This window comes from Chenopodium quinoa, unplaced genomic scaffold (assembly GCF_001683475.1).
Source record: "Chenopodium quinoa cultivar QQ74 unplaced genomic scaffold, ASM168347v1, whole genome shotgun sequence".
Classification (NCBI taxonomy): domain Eukaryota; kingdom Viridiplantae; phylum Streptophyta; class Magnoliopsida; order Caryophyllales; family Amaranthaceae; genus Chenopodium; species Chenopodium quinoa.
Genome location: NW_018742630.1, coordinates 809,588 through 827,423, shown reverse-complemented (window position 1 = coordinate 827,423; position 17,836 = coordinate 809,588). Strand labels below are relative to the sequence as shown.

Here is a 17,836-nt window from a genome sequence, read left to right as displayed (position 1 = left end):
CCGCCTGACCTCCGAAGAGAGCCGGCTGCATATAGTAAGGTGGGTACTGACCGTAGACCTGAGAAGGTACATATGGGGCAGTCCCAATCATCTGAGAGCCAGAGTGGACGGTATTACCGCCTGTCTGACTCTCATGCAAGGAAGGTGCATTCCCTGCAGAAGTATTGTTAAAGCTGTCTGGAAAATTCGACGTAGAAGCCGACTCAGACAACTATTGACTTCTCTTCCAGTTGATAATCTTCCGGTTGATAATCTCCCGGGCATCAAGAGTAGAGTTTTTACTTCCCACCGACTACTGAGTCCGGCGGGTGTTGTTGGTATTCCTCTTAGGAAGAAATTTTTTTTTCCAATCAATGGTCCCGGCTGCCTTCTCCTTTGGATGAGGAGTGGGCTGCCGATTTCTGACTGACTTCCCCTTTTCCAAAGGAGTCTTCTTGGCCGACTGAACTTTACTCGGTCCAGCCCGACTCTTAGTGATCAGTTCTTTAATTTCACCCTTGAAACTTGTCATGAATCTCATCAGTTCGTCTCATGTGACGGGTGCTGATCCAGCTGCCGTATGGGTTTCCCCTTCCGGCTGTCCAGGGGCTCGATTTGTACCCGCCTGGGAGGCACCCCGCTCTAGAGTGTCTCTGAGTCGGATGTGCTTGGTTAAGAGAGAGCCATCGTCGGTTTTATAGGTTTCGACCTGAGGATCTTCATCCTCCTGGTCTGTAAAGACTTCTGGGTCATCGCCCAGACGGTTAGGGGGTGGTACATACTCTTGAACCATCTTCGAGGTACTCTCCCCACAGACGGCGCCAAATGTTTTGGGTGTTTTTGTCCCTCGGGAGAGTTACGTCACGAAGTCTGATCCGGCTGAGTTGTACCTGCAAAACAACGGAGACTCCGGGTGGTAGGAGCTCCGCCTTCGACGATCAAGTTAGTAACTTGAAAGGGAATAAAGAGTACGAAAATTTAGGTGGGGATCTGTTTGGATTCCAAGCTTAGGTGCTTCTATGATGTGAGAGAATGTAGGTGTAATAAATGATTGAATGTGTCCCCAAAATGGGGAAATATCTCCCTATTTATAGGGTCCTTGGAGAACGTGCCCCTATCTAGTCACTTGACCTAAATTTCAGTGGGTTGCGCCGTCAAACAGCGCTTCTTGGGATTTGGGCCCTTGAAGGCCTCCATTTTAGAGATGTATCTGAGGGCGCCAAGTGTCAAGAGGATATTAAGCCACATGGGCCGTCCTGAGCTCGACACGTGGCCTCCTCTCATTGGTCCACGTGTCTAGGGTATTTTTACCCTAAACAATGGCCAAAATACTAAACTGGACCCAAACCGGATTTTACCTACGACCTAATGATCATGTGGAGGGTCCAAAGGTCTAATCCTATTCCTAAAATAATTAGGATTAATTAGAAGCTTCTATAAGGTTTTAAAAGATCTTAATTATCCTTTTTTAAAAGATAAAATGAAAGAATTTGAGTTAAATAAAAACTTTCCTTTTATAAAAACTTTCCTATTTCTTAAATCCTAATTTTATTCGAATTTAAAGATGTTCAAAGATAGTCTGATATTATTTTTGTGCCTCATAATATTTATCCGAATCTTATATAGTTGGTTAGATCTTGAAATTATCTTTCCAATGATATATTATAATATTAAGTCCGAGCTATCACGAAAAAGATATGAATGGAATATGAAACTCTATCCAAAACTAACACCGTCCTACTATTTCGGCCATATCTTTTTATCTACAAAAGATTTTTATATGATTCTAATTGGGTTAGAAATTAGACTTCAAGAGCTTTCCAAAGAAATATTATATGTCTTATTTGAACTTCTGGATCAAAAGATATGATAAAAACAAAATCCGCAAAAACTGTTGTCCATCGAGTTTTATTTCGATTCAATTTCGGATTCTTTTCTTATTCTTCGACCCTCTTTTTTCTCTTTAAATAGAGGTTATATCTCCCCTTTTTCAAATAAACTCTAACCAAATCTCATCAAGAAATTCTTGATACTCTCTCTCTCTTTTTCTAAACTAACTTTTCACAAACAAAATTCCGCATTCACAAGATCTAGACACACCTAACCCAATTTGAAGTTGCCTTCGCCCTAGACGTGAAAGGTTTGATATTTTGAGGGTTTGTTCCTAAATCCCTATTTCAATTATTTAATTAAATTCTTTGATTTATTTATTTTCCTTGAAGTTATAACGTGTGTATTTTGTTATTAGAAAGAGATACGAGGCATCCAAGTAAGTGCTTTAATTGTTTAATTGATATTTTGATATAGAAATCATGTTTAGGTTCCTATTTTTATCCCTAGTATCATGTTAGGATGTTTTCCTTAGTATGATGTTTAGGGTAAAGAATATAGTGTCAATTATGATTTCTATGATGCTTCCTATTTCTTTCTTAATATCATGTTAATATCATATTAATATCATGTTAGTGTTAAAGCTTTGATTTTTATTGTTTAGTGACATGTTACGGTTTGTTATTAATCTTGTTATGATTACGGGTCATGACGTGCATCTCGCAGAAAACCGGAAAGTCTGGCTAGAAGCCTTTCTGGATGCACGTCACCAAGTACCTGAAAATATTTACCCAGCTGTTCGGCATCAACTGGAAAAGAGCAATGTTGTACTCGTCTAGGATTGTACAAATAAAGGGATGAAGGGGGAAGCGAAGTCCAACATCTAGAGCGGCACAGTAGGCGCTGAAGGATCTGCGGCGCGGCCGCTCGTCTTCCCATGCGGCCACCGAAAGAGATCTTTTGGGGGGCCACCAGCTCAAACCCTTCCCCTAGTTGGAGGAATGCCTTGTACTCCTCTAGACCCTCATTCAGGTAGCCTAAGGTCGTGCTACCCACCGTACAGGCGTACAGGTCCTTGAAAGTATCAATGTTGGCGACGACTTCCTCTTCTTCCGCCTCACCCTCAGCCTCGTTCTCTACTCCCTCTTCGCTAAGGTGAGAGAAACTCTAAATTTAGAGGACAGAACTCTGTCCAAGTCAGTAGCCTCGGCCGAGCTCCTTCTTCTGGAGCTCTGGCCACCCCCAGAGATTGCCGCGTCTTTAACTGCCATGGGACCCTTGCCCTTATCTTTTGCAGCGGCCGCACGATTTCCAGAAGAAGGGGCACTACGAGGTGGCAGGTCAGACGGTTCAGTAATAACAATGCCTGTCCTGGGTCTGTCTGACCTACTATGTTGGAGATGAATTGAGACGGACTAGCTATGTTCGCCCCAGAAGAGGAAGGAGGTCTTTTTTAAGATAGCAACTCGGCCGGGTCCAAGACCGAGTTGGCATGATGAGGGAACCTTAGCTCCGGGGTTTGCCCGTATGCACCCCTAGAGGAAGATATGCCTTGTGTTCTTTGGCATTCTTCAAACGATGCGGTCACTTCAAACACCGAACACCCAATACTACCAGTAGAGGCCGTGTTAGTGGTAGATTCGGTATACGTGTTCACATTGTTTGGGTCGTAAGGGACCCTAGGATGTACCAAACTGTCGTTTGGGTTTCTTGCTGCATCTTTATTGTACATTTGCATCGTACGGGCCATTTTCGATGCAGGGACAGAGAAGAATAGGTGGATGAGATTTGGTACTCAGTAGAAATGGACCCACTCCATGAAAGAGACAACTTGTCTCCGTCCACTATAGACTCCTCGGTCACAGGCGAACGGCCGACCTCATGAGGAGAAACGACGAAGCCGAGTGTAGAGCCAGTTTAAAAAAAAGGGGAAGTAAAAAGAAAAATGAAGAACAGTCGGCCTACCTCTGTACGTGTAGAAAACTCTGGAAGGTGGTCAAAAACCTCAAATTTGACCGGAAAACTCAATTGAACGGTGGAGCTCTTGAAGATTCAAGGGAAAAACACTTTCTCTCTCTAGAAGCACTGACTTCTCTCTAATATGCTTAAAGTTCCAAAGTGCCAAAATGAGGTCAAACCTCTTCTATTTATAGGAAAATTTATAGGGGCAAACTGGTAAATCCAGCTTTTCCCGCCTAAGAATTCAAACATTTACTTTTTGAAAAAGTCAACCTAGAATTCAAAAAGGTTAAAAAGGATCCCTTGTCATTTTGGACGAAAAAAAAGACGGACGGATAACGACACGTCCAAATAGACGGCCATGTCAGCAGAATAAAATCTGCCACCCTAAAAGGCCGGGCGTCCGAGGTCTCCCTTAAAAAGATAATGTGTTGGGTTCCGTCTGCCTAATTCTCAGACTCATCCGTCCATTAGAGGGATTACAGGCGGAAGAGATATGCCATTTAGCCCAAGGCAGTCATCTGTTAAATAGGCGAACAGATCCGTACGAATGTTCTACCATATGCCCTATTCCATCTTACTCGGACACAATAGGAAGAGTAGAAGATTAGAGGAGGCGGCCCGTAGCGTACGAGTCACCCCCTCTTGTCATCCAATCCCGTAGTGACACGTGACCCAATTAGAGGGCTACATGTGTCCCTATGGGAAGATGACGCACGTCAAGCTCTTAAAGAGCACCCGAAATAATAGAAAATGGAATTCTTACATCAGAAGACCCAAATCCCGAGAAAGCCGCAAAACGACGCTAACCCCTAGACAAGTGGCATTACTTTATTGCGCTGCCAATCAAATCACGTCATTCTAGGGCAATAACACAGTTTCCCACCCCTATAAATACCCCAATCATTTATGATGGGAGGGGTGGATTGTGACATAATATTAAATAGAGCACTAAATAGTTCCAGCTTCTCTCTACTTTCTGTCTCTAGCTTTCCTGTTTTCCGATTACTAACTTAACCGTCAGAGGCGAATATTCCAGCACCGGAATATTCGTGTTTTACAGGTGTCCGAGTCTTGCTGCCAGCCGAAGCGTAACTAGTGTCCCGAGGGATTCCAAAAAACCACGAAACAATTGATGTCGGGTGATTGTGGGGTTGTTGATGTCTGTGATTGTGGGGTTGTTGGTGATTGTCGAAAAAGGGGGAAGAAGAGGAAAGAAAGAGAATATGAAAGACAAGAGAAGGAGTAGGAGAGAGAGGAGAAGGAGCAGAAATGTAGAGAGAGAAGGAGAAGAGTAGGGGAGAGAAGGAGAATAGGAGAGAGAAGGTGAAGAGGAGGGGAGAAATACAAGTGGGTAAGGAATAAGGACAGCATTTTAGGTTTATAAAAAAATGGGTCACTTTTATACGAAAAGGATCACTTTTTGCAAAATATTCGATGTACAATAAAATTATTTTAAAGTGTGGCATGCAAAACGACTTCATTTAGTTATTATATAAATTTTTCCTTGCTAAAGTTAAAAAATCAATATAAACCATGCGCCTGGAAACACAAAAATTCAACCCCCTCTTCGAAATCGTTAACTCGAACATAAATAAATAAAGAAGAAAAACAAGGGGGAAAAAAAAAAGTAAATAGAAGTTGCTTCTTCATAGTCGAAATTTGAAATTAGAGCGACAAGAACAAATCAAAAATTCAAACTGGTTTCCCGGCATCGCAGCAAGGAACAATCCCCATCTTCCCACAAACTTCGTTAATCGAATTTCTTCCTCTTTTAATTTTAGGGTTTTTGATTTCACCTCCAATTTTACAATTCAATCAAGATTATTATTTATTTGGTTTTGAATTCATTCGATTAAGTTTGCAGTAATCAAGAATAATGAAGCGAAAACGTGGGCATAAGAAGGGGAAGAGCAAGAAACGAAAGTCGCAATCGCCTATTGTTCCGACAACCACTGAAGAATCCCCAAATAATGACATTGAAAGTGTAAATTCCGAGGAAAATAATTCTGGGTCTGAGGAGGAAGACAACAATAAGGTGCAAGAAGTGTCGAAACCGATATCAGAACCGGTTATGGTATCGGCACCAGCGATGCCGGTTAAGGCAGTGGAAACAATGCCTGTACTTCCGAAAGTGTTTCAAAGACCTACTCCAACTGCTGTTTATGGGCGTGTTAAATTGAAGCTGAAAACAACGCCTAAACCACCTCCACCCGTTGAGCCTCAGGTTGTTGGTTCATCTGTTGGTCAAGTTCAAGGTGACGGGGTAAAAAATAGTGAAGTTGGTAGTGTAGTGGAGAAGAAAGATGATAAAGAAGTTATCAGTGGCGAGAAGGTTGATGGGAGTAGTAAAAAATCTGGGGTTATTAAGATTGTATCTTCGAAAAGTTCGAGTCCCCCGGCCTTGGGTGGTGTTGAGAGTGGTAAGGTTGTGAATTTAAAAAGTTCGAGTCCTCTGGCCTCGGTTGAGAATGAGAGCGGTAAGGCTGTGGCGAAAAGTTCAAGTCCTCTAGCCTCAGCTGAGAATGAGAATGAGAGTGGTAAGATTGTGTCTTTGAAAAGTTCAAGTCTTCTGGCCTCGGCTGAGAATGAAAATGAGAGTGGTAAGGTTGTGTCTTTGAAAAGTTCAAGTCCTCTAGCCTCGGCTGAGAATGAGAGTGGTAAGCTTGTGTCTTTAAAAAGTTCAAGTCCTATGGCCTCGGCTGAGAATGAGAGTGGTAAGATTGTGTCTTTGAAAATCTCGAGTTCCCTGGCCTCAGGTTGTAATGAGAGTGATAAGATTGTGTCTCCGAGTTCCACAGCTGTAGATGGTAATGGTAATGAGAGTGGTAAGGCTGTGTTTATGAAAAATTCAAGCCCCCCAGTTTCAGTTAGTATTGAGAGTGGTAATGCTGTGTCTTTAAAAAGTTCAAGTATCCCGGCTTCTGGTGGTAAAGAGAGTGGTAAGATCGTGTTTTCGAAAAATTCAAGTCCTCCATCCTCTGGTGGTAAAGAGAGTGGTAAGATTGTTATTCGGAAAAGTTCAAGTCCCCCTACCTCAAGTGGTGGTAAGATTGTTATTAGGAAAAGTTCAAGTCCCCCTACCTCGGGTGGTGGTAAGATTATTGTTTCAAAAAGTTCAAGTGCTCCAGCCCTGGATGGTAAAGAGAGTGGTGTTAATGACTTGTCACAAAACGAGGAGAAGGTTGATGAATACAAAGCAAGGTTTCCTCAACAAGAAGCTAAATGTAACAAGGAAGAGTTGGAGGCTTCTTTAGAGGTATGAGATGGAGAGTTATTTTTATTATTTTGTAATAACATTCGATTTTTGAGATGTACTAGTAGAATGTAGAGTTTTGGGATGTTATTTACTTGTATTAATGTAATTTAACTGGTTGTTGATTTTATTAGGTGATCCAGAAGATTATGAAAATGGATGCTGCTGAACCCTTTAATGTACCTGTTGATCCTATTGGGTTAGGAATACCAGTAAGTATGATGTGATAACTTTATCAATACTGAGAACCTTGTTTCTATAATGCTTAAATTTCAAGGTTAATTGGATGGCATGATACTTAATACGACCAGGTTTGGTTTTGACTGGTGCACTCGAGAAATATACTTATTAGGTATCTTTTCTGTCTAATGAGACATTCTTGGCTTTAGTCGAGTTAGACAGAAACATTTTTAGGCTTATTTTCTTGCTGCATACATTTCTGATTTTGGTGGTGGTTATAGCGTTAATGATGGGTTAGTACAATTATATAATTTATACATCCCCTCTATCAATTTAGTTTCGTTGACTTAGGAGGCTTAGAAAATCATTATTGTGTGGCATTAGCTTGTAGTCTGTATTTTTAAAATTAGCTTTTGGACTAAGGCGTTCAAGAAGAAGAAGAAGAAGAGTGTTTAATTTGTTAGTTTGTTACTTATTGTTTACTCATTCAATAAGGGTGTTTTAGGCATACTGTGTTAAAGTGGTCAATCATCTTGGTCACTCAAATTCTAAAAAGGTTCTTAGTTAACAATATGTTGGGTAGAGTGAGCTTGCTTTAAGCGTATTGCAGTTAATGATTGTTTGATACCTTCATACCTTGTTCATCTGAAGAGTGTACTTTGCAACTGGTTATCTTATTCTATTCTTTTGTGATAGGATTACTTTGATGTCATTGATACTCCAATGGATTTTGGCACCATCTGCAGCAATCTTGAAAGTGGAAAAAAGTATATGGATTCTGAGGATGTCTATAAGGATGTACAGTACATATGGGATAATTGCAGCAAGTACAACAATAAGGGTGACTACATTGTTGATCTTATGAAGCGAGTCAAAAAGAACTTTATGAAGTATTGGATGGCAGCTGGGCTGTATACTGAACAAACACAGAAGATGAAAGGTAAGTAAATATATGTTCTCATTTATATGTGGATTTAACTAGAGGCAGGTAATAAGCTGTTAATAGATTGGAGGATGTTTCTTCGCTCATGCCTATACTTTTGTTTATACTACGTATAGAAAACAAAGGGTAACTCATTGGTCACTTGACTGTGGACTAGTTTGCAGGTATTTAAGTGATTATGGTTGCGAAATTTAAAATGTATATAGTATATTAGTATGCGTGTTAATTTTAAATTTTAATCTGTATAAGTAATCAATATAGCTCCTATTGTAGAGTTGTAGGATCTTTAGATTTGGGTCCAAATTTAATGATAGTGGATGTATGTTTTTTTGATATTGTGTAAGCTAGATTCGGTAGTTCTTAGTCATTTGACAATCTCTTTTGCTTATTTATACTTCTGTACAAGCTCTACATCTCCAGCCTCATCCTTGTTCATTCAAATCTCATCTTTCAACACCAACCCTTCCATTGTATTTTAATTTTTTTTTTTTTATTATGGCAATTTTGTAACAAGTTTTATGGCATATTATCTTAAAATGCTAACATTTGAATTTTAGGGTAACAAAGTACCATCTTAGTTTTTCTTATAAAGGTAGTAACTTATAAAATGCGCTAAGGTACAATGGTAAAATATTGGCTTTAGATGTTGAAGAAGATAGGGGATATGTTTGTACCATTGGTGGCTGGGTTAGGAAGTCATTCTTAACCATGATATGGGAATGCATCTGCCGTGAAATATAGAATATAGGCATATACTCATAGACTTTCTAGCACCTTTGCCCAGATGATTTTTTATTTTCCCCCTTTTCCAATTAATTTATTTAATCTTTCCTAAACTTTGCAAAGGTGATCTTATCTTGAACTTCACATATACTCCCTCCGTTTTTAAATACCTGCTCCATTTCTATTTTTTACACTATTCATTTGTTCTACTTTGACTAGTGTTTGTGATTTATATATAAGAAAAAATATAGTCTTGTGGGTACTTGTTGGAATCGTCTTAATGAATAAATTATTGATTTTTAGTTGTTAGAATTTATACTTATTGATAATTAAAGATACTATTGATAAAAGATTAGCATCGGCATATGTGCCCAAGAGAAATGGAGCAAGTATTTAAAAACGGAGGGAGTATATGCTAGCTTAATGAGTTTATTTATTTGTTTTTAATGGACAAAGGATTTGTGGTACCCATGAGTCAATCAAGCATATAAATGCCAATTTACACTCATAGATGTTATTTATTGAGGTATGGAAGGTAAAAATTCATTTGAATTCTAATATCAAGGTCGGTTATAAGGTGAAGAACAAGTAAAGTGTTTCCTTCACATTTAATGTGAGAAGGTCCAAAGGCTGAAATTTGATTTGTACCACTGTTAGAGATCTTCTATTTGAACAGATACATGTATATCAATTTTGTATATGCAAAATTGATATACATGTGTATAATGCACATTATGAATCTTGTAGATGAGTTGAGAGATCCTTCTTAATGATTAAAGTTAAATCGTATGAGTAAGGCAATGATTTTTAGATTAAATTTGAAGATTTGTGGTTCAGCATTCTATTCTGCCTAGTCCAATAATTTTTCTCTCATCAATTAATCTCACTCCTAAGGGTTCAATTACTATTTCATTTTAAAGAGATGTCATTTGCTAGACCTTTAGTTTTTATAAACTTAATTAATATTGCAACAACTATTTGTGGAAAAACGTTTGCAATATGGGTATTATTTGCTCTTGCTTGGGCTCCCCACAACTTTAAGTTATTTTGGTGATAGGAAAAACAGGAGAATTGTTGCTCGCCTTGTGGACCAGGCAAGTGTGCCCTGTGCAACTTATTTGTCTTTTGACATTAAACGTGATGGTCTTGGTGACTACTCAAAAAACTATTATACTTCATAACCAATGTAGCAAGGTGGAAAGTGGACATGGTTCTGAAATATACTAGTTTCTGAGAGTAGTTTTCATATCTTTGTATGATTTCTAAATAGGTGGAATTTGTAATTGGCTTAAGATTGTTGTCACTTTATATTTCGGTCCAGTCTCGATAAGTTCCATGTCCTTCACATTGTATTTGTGACGTGTTGATGTGGCTGAGATTTAATACCATGAGCACGAGTACTTACTGTCCCACATACTCGACATGTCCTCGTACCAAGGACGATACAAGTACTTAACACAACTCTTTCTTTATATAGTCCCTGTCAACTGTCCCATCCCCTCTTGTGTATAGATTATTTACAAAGCCAAAAGGGTAAAATTGTACATGGACGTGATTATAACAAGTATTTGACACAAGATTTTTAATTACTTCTTCCGTTCTTTTTTAGTTTACACTTTCTTTTATGACGTTTGGCAATGCACAAGTTCAACTATTAATGTCTCTAATTATCAACTAGCAAAACTTATACGTAGTAAAAAGTTGATTTATTTTTTTATTTTTTTTATTTTTTTGAGAAATATAAAAAGTTGATATTTTGGAAACACATATTGAGACGATTTTAACAAAATCCCACAACCCACTTGACTATTTCAGTTTAGGGTTTGTGGATAGTGTCAAAAGTCAAAATGTGTTAATTATAATAAGCAGAGGAAATATGGGAGAGATGAGAAGAACATTACTGAGGGTCAGACTAGGATGTTTCAGGGTAAGATTTGCTCTGTCAGAACCCTGTTGAGACACAAGAACCATTGCAAACCAAACATAAAAGTTTTATATGTATTGAAAAGATAGTGGAAGTTAGCCATGAGTTCCAAACTTCCAATGTCCAGTTACCATGAGTCGCCAGGTTGATTCAACATCATTGTATTAGTGACTAAGTAGATTAGATCAGTGTTGATAATAATTCATTAAGGGTATTATTGGCTTGGTCTCTACACTATGATAATCACTCTCTGTGGGCTAAAGCTGCAGGACCCTTTAATAGTTATTCAGCGGGAGAAATTCAAACAACCTGGGCTAATTTGTATTCTGTTATTGCTGTTATATGGGCTACTTTTGTATTCTGTTTTTTTCTTTTGTTTTGTTTTGTTTAATTTTTTTTTTTTTTTTTTTTTTTTTTTCTGTTGGTAATCCTTTTCTTGTTTCTGTTGATCATAACTTCATGTATAAAAAAAAATTTCGTGATAAAACCTAAAAAATTATCTTAGTTTCCTTGCAATTATTAAATTGGTGTCTGATATATGTAATAGAAGTTTATGAGGCCCTCTTTTCTTTGTTTTTAACCTTCTCTCTACTAGGGTGGCCTACGCGCGCGATGCGCGCAAAGGAGCTAGCTCTTGTAGAGAATTTATATTGGCATATATTTACCCTTTTGGTTTGAGTGGTAGACCTGCTAGTTTTAATACGTACTATTTGGTTTATGTGCCTATGTGATGACTTTGTAAAAGTATAAAAGCCACCAAAATCTGTTATGACAATTATTTTTTGAAACCCTCAAAAGTTTAATTGATTTGCATGATTCAATAATACCTAGCGTATTTTTCTTCAAATGATTTTTTTTTTTTTTGAGCTTTGATCATATGGAGTACGTAATATTATCTGAAATGTTCGTCTTAGCTAAAAACTCAATAATCTAAGTTTTTTTTTATTGTTCTACAACCATCTAATATCTAATATCTAAATCTATATCTAATATTAAATTAATAACCACTTAGTTATATTTTTCCCCGTAAAATCTCTCCATAATTAATACTTCGTACCATTTTTTTTCCCATCGATTTCCCCTGATTTTAGGATTTTTAAGTTCTTTACACCTCTTGATAATATTTGCTTAAATATCACTATTTCATATGAATCCTATTCAAAATCCATAATGTTATTTATGTGTCATCAAACAACGTACAATTCAAAAGCTAATAAACCTTAACAATAGTGTTGCAATTAAAGGACGACAAGACTGTAAAATAAGAAGAGCAACCACGAAGGAGTAAAAATAAATAGTCTCTTTGTAATAAACAATCTCTTCGTAACTACAATTTTTTATTTTTTTTTATTTTTTTTTTATGTTTTTGAATAATAATAATAACATATGAAGTATAATTTTAATATTTTAAAATAGGCATTACAATATTTTGTTAAAAAAAAATTGAATAAATTGATGATGTGTTTGATGAAAAAAAAAACATTAAATATATTAATGAGAGCAAACATATTAATGAGGGTAAAAAAGTAAATACACATTTTTCTACACATTTTTGTACATATTTTTGAGGGTATAGTTGGTAGCACACTATTCCTAAGAGTTATTTTCTACCTTTTATAAGGTAGGGATACATTTTCGTTGTGGTTGGTTAGAAATAAATCAATCTTTAGGTCAAGTGATTTTCAAATCTTTGTATGATTTGTAATTATTTCTTGCTTTTCTCTTTTTATACTCCTTTCTCCTTTTTTTTTTTTTTACCTAAATTTCATTTTTCTTTTTCTCTTTATTTGGTTATCAAAAACCAAAGAACGAATAATGCAAGTTTGATGCCTGATTTTAGTTGAAAAGAATCCCAATTTAAAATGTAATAATGTCAATTTTGTTTTATTTCGCATCCCTTCATACCTTCTCAATTTCAATCTTACTGTAAGCACGTTTTTCCTTTTTTTTTTTTTAAAATTCTTTGTTTACTTCTGCTTCCATTCTGCTTGCGATTACTTTCATGACTTTGCTTTAGAGGATTATTTTTTATATGCGTTTGTTAGTTAGCCACTCTCTCTCTTGGGTGTTTGTGTCTTATAACAGCATATGAATGATGAGTGTCATGGTCTCCTATTATTTAGGTGAAGAAGGCAGTCCCCTGGATGAACCAACAACTTCAGGTCATGGAAAGAAGCTTAAAAAAGGAAAAGGGTATGTTTCTAGGGTCTGGGATGGGGAATTTCTGAAGTTGCAGCTATCTTATATTTGCTTATAGTTATTAACTTATATGTATTTTCAGTGAAGTTAGCAATTAACCTATTCTATATTTTTTTTTTATTATTGTTTTTTTGAAGAAAACAATCAACATATTCTTAGTTTATGTATCATATCTAAAGTTACCAATACAGCTATGTTATTAAATTAACTGGTGATAAATTGACCTAAAAATGATAAGGTTACGTTATAATACTGGTGAATTATTTATACAGTTATTGCCTGGCGCAAAGAGTGTGTGGGTTTGGGCTGCTCCAAAACGCGGTTTTAGGCTACAACATGAGTCCATCCCGAAATACTCTTTTTATTCCAAAAATTCCAATATGATTTTGCAGATTTGAACAAGAGATATTGTACAAAGCTCGTCCTGGTCCTTTATCTCCTGAACATCAAACTTAATTATTACATATGCTTTCGTGTATACAGGGATTTTGTTTTTATTTTTATTTTTTTGGCTCGGTTTTAATGTTAGTTTTGATTTAGATGTTTTACTTGCTTTGAATCTAAAGTAGCCCCTTATCTTGTTGAAACCTACAGAGTTAAGCGTCACAAAGATGACTGTCTTTGTGCTATATGCATTATGAAGCGTCGTAGACGGGAGCGTGAGGCTTGTGAGGCACAACTGGCACGTGAAATGGGAGGTCAAGTTGCTTCACCTCAAATTAAAGTCCCCAAGACTGGGCTACACGAAGAATACAGGCAAGAGGTGGGTTACATATTTTTTTATTATATTATATAAGTAGAATACGGTCCTGTTTTGCATTAGGCTATTAACTGAATAAATTTAAAATCTAGACTGTTCATTTTAAAAAACTGGTCAAGCTTTCAACGATTGGGTTGAAAATAACCTTTTTCAAAAAAATAAATTCTTTATTATTTTTATTACCTGAGGATATATATATTCTATTTGGAAGGATGACATTTTCCAGGCCTTTTGGTATCTCATTTGTTTTTCCTATCTTTTTAGCTTTTCAGTAATTTCGTATTTTGCTAGGAAATTTTCACGCTCTTGTGAGATATTAAGTTTGAGTATATTCCTACTTACTAGGTAGGTAACTAATTGTTTTTCTTTAAGAGAGTAAGTTTTTGGGGCAATATTCCCAAAGGATAATTATTACGCTATTTTATGAGTGTAAAATCTGTTCTAGGTATAACATGTAGGAACAGATTTTAATTTGATATGTCGAGAATCAGTTGAAACTTGCATTATTTTGTTGATTTCGTGTTACCTTTTTTTTTTATTTTTTAAAATTATATTGTTATTTTTTTTAATGACAAAAAACTGAATTAATTATGATTAGAGTATCATAAAATTTATTGAATTTACTTAAGCGATCATTGCTATTTGTTGGAGACTTGATATTTGTAATTGATGCCATGTTTGTGAATTGTGGCACATATCCTTAGCTGCATATGGAGCCATCTTATTGTGATAGTAAGAAGCATAGAACATTTCATAAATTAATGTTCAGGCCACTATGCCAGACAGCATCTAATTCAAATGTTAAATATTGGCTTTGGAACCTGTGAATAGGGTTGATATTGCATGTAAACTGAATATCTAACAAAGCAAAGCATTTGACACATTGCTCTTTGCCATGATTACTTTAGGATATTTCACACGCCGAAAGTCCTGTTGAGACCTCATCTTATATGGAGACTTCCCATGATGGGGATGCAGATGCTGAAATGGAAGATGTGGAGATGAAGCCTGATGCAGTTGCATCTCAGTACAACAATGAGAAGTCGGAGATTGATAGAGCCTACTTACATGATAAATCTGATAGATCTGGAGATATTTCGGAGAAATCATTACATAGTGATAAAGGTGATGCTGAATTATATTCTCATGATGAAGTAAATGTTCAGGATGAATTCGGGAGTAGATTTAACAATATTGCCCGGCATCAACCATTGCTTCAGCAAGAAGGACAAAAAGCTGGATATCTGCAACATAGACAAGAGGTATTGGCTGTTATTATTTCAGCCCTGCATTCCTCATCTGCTAGTTGCTTATTTTATACTGGAAGTTGATCACAGTTATTGAATCATAAAATTCTACTAAGCTATCTACTATTTGCTGGTTTGTTTAACCTATATTATGATTGCAAGCCAATGTGTTGTTATAAACTGTCTAGTAGTAAAGATTGCAAAGTATTTGTAATGTTTACCAAGGTAAACAAATCATCTCAAGTCTCAACATTGCTCAAGATAAATGAGTTCATAATTTGATAGAAATATTGGGTTTCTTTTAAGGTTCCAGACAGCTATGTATTGATGGCCTTTCTGAACTTTCATCAGATGTTAAATGCACCTCTTTAGATGTATACTAAGCATGTGAATTTGTCTCTAGATGCTAAAAATTCTATTTCTAAAGTTGAGGGAACATTTGATTACTGTTATCTAAATTAACATCATTAATGGTATTGGTGCAGCTATTGGAAATGGAGAAAAAACGTCAGAAGCTAAGAATGCTGGAGACTTTTCGTGATCTTGAAAACCCTAAGCTCTTAGGGTTATGTGAAACACTCTTTCCGAACAATGTAAAAACTGTTTGGAATGGAGCCAACTCTCTGCTGCGATGTGAAAGAACATGCCACAGAAGAGACATTCATGAGGCTGTTGCGTCATTCATGAATCCTCCCTGCAAATCTGCCTCCTTTCTGAAGTAATTGTCTGGTGGATATACAAATTAAGCAATCATCTCCAGTATGAGATATTCAATCCAGCATTTCATCTGTATGACTACACAAGCACCTCGTATTTCATGCTCGCTGCAATGCCATAACATAGAAATAAAGGTTGAAGATACACGGGAGATTCTTGAATGTCAATTCTGCTGAGTAATTTTAACTAGGATTACTGATTTGTTTTTTCTTGGAGAGCTAGATTTGTCTAGATTGCATTAAATTCTGTCAATAATTAGTGATCAAGACAGAACAAATTGACACCATGATTTGTAAGTAACAAAATTGTATGCAATATATGGGCAGTCTCTCATTGTCCTGAACCTCTGTTCTCGAGAAGCCATTTATCAACTAAGCATAAAACAAAAGAAATCCGGTTTATGAAGCTAGCTTTAGACTATAGCATAACATTTTTCTAATAATTATCAAGGGAATTACTCAGGTTCTAGCAACTAGAGTCCTTGAGGCCTCCTCTAGTAATTGGCAGTTTTTGTTGGTAATTTTTGTGACTTTTTGGGTCTACCAACTAACTCTCAAGTATAAGGAATAAAAACACATTAACAGAGAGAAAGTCTTTAGTGAGAGAAAGTCTCAAATATTTTCTTTTCGCGTTTCGCTTCCTTTTCTGCAACTAGTTCTTTCTAAGTTCTTCTTGTCTCATCATCTAAACTCCAATACACTTTTCTATCCTTATATTATGGGTGAGGAAACAACTACTCCTCTTCTTCTTGATGAGGAGAATATTGACTGGGATTGCTGTGTCATAGGACGGTTCTGGGATGAGCGTGATTTCTCAATTTCTTTGGTTCAGCGTTTGGTTGTACGTTTTTGGCACCTTCGAGCTCTAGTTCGGGTCATTCCTTATGGAAAGGATTTTATTTTTTGCTGCGGAACTTCTGAGGACGCGGAGGAGCTGGATTCCAGGGGTTGGGTACACTTTAAAGGAAGTTTCATGGTTATTCAAAGGCTTAGAGGCTGGTCGGTTCCTTTACATATGAATTTACATCTTGTGGATATGTGGGTTCGTGTAGGTCTTCCTTTTCGATATTCAACTCCGGCAGTTGCAGCGACGATTCTCGCTCGAGTTGGTGAAATCACTATGGTTGACAACGAGAATGGTCAGTTTCCTACTCCATATCCTCGTGTCAAATTATTAGTTAATATGTCATTACCTTTGATTGTGGGTTGTTATTTTCCCATGACGGATAATCGTGTTACGTGGGTGCGTTTTAAATACGAAGGTATTATTAGATTCTGTAAAAAGTGTGGTTTTATCGGACACGGTCGTGAGACTTGTCCAAATTCTGATGAGTATGTTAAGTTTCATTTTGCAACTCGTTTTCGAAAGCTACACGAGTCTGAAGCACGGGTACTATTTGGACCTATTGATTCTTCTCTTTATACGGGTGCTATTCGTGGTATTTTTCCTTCAACCCAAGTCTGGACTACGGAACTCTGGTTCGAATCCCATGATAATGAGGGTCCATCTAAATTTCCAAAACAATCAGAAGTTCATGTAGAAGCTGATAGACATGCCCCATGTGTTTCTCATACTATAGATAATGATAACCACTGCCAAAAATTTGGAAGGTGGTCTAATGATGTGACATGTGGTCAGCATTCATGTTTTGCATTTTTCTGATGGCCCACCACGAGATCACCATCCAAATGCTAAGTCATGTTCTCTTAATCCGATGGGCCATAATCTTTTGGGCCGAAACTCAACCACTTGTGTTTTGCACTCTTGTATTAATTCTTCTCAGATCATTTCTCCGACCCATGTTCCATTTAATCAGTATGATTCAGCCCAAACCACTGGATTGGGCCGAAATGTCGCTCCTGTTACCAATAAGCATGTTCAGCGAGACTCGTCGTTACATGCGTTTGAATTCTCGCCATCGTATGAGGCTCATACTCCTGTTGTGACTCCGAAATTAACAAACAATCAACAAGATGATTTTCCAATTGTTTCACGGGTTCAAAAAGAAGAGGTTGTTCATATAGACTGCACACCGCCTCAATCACCATAAACTCTTGATATTCTGATGGATGAATCTCAAAATCGAGATGTTAAGTCACCTATTGCCACCATGAGACCA

General features: G+C 36.9%; 1 protein-coding gene across 1 annotated transcript; it reads left to right on the top strand.

Annotated features, from left to right (window-relative positions):
• The first annotated feature begins 5,049 nt into the window (after positions 1 to 5,049).
• On the top strand, positions 5,050 to 16,078 carry LOC110721783 (homeotic protein female sterile-like). Its single transcript, XM_021900979.1, has 7 exons — positions 5,050 to 7,027; positions 7,159 to 7,236; positions 7,901 to 8,144; positions 12,918 to 12,987; positions 13,588 to 13,756; positions 14,662 to 15,015; positions 15,486 to 16,078. The coding sequence occupies exons 1-7, from the start codon at positions 5,648 to 5,650 to the stop codon at positions 15,720 to 15,722; spliced, it is 2,532 nt and encodes an 843-aa protein (XP_021756671.1). The 5' UTR covers positions 5,050 to 5,647; the 3' UTR covers positions 15,723 to 16,078.
• The last annotated feature ends 1,758 nt before the right edge of the window (positions 16,079 to 17,836 follow it).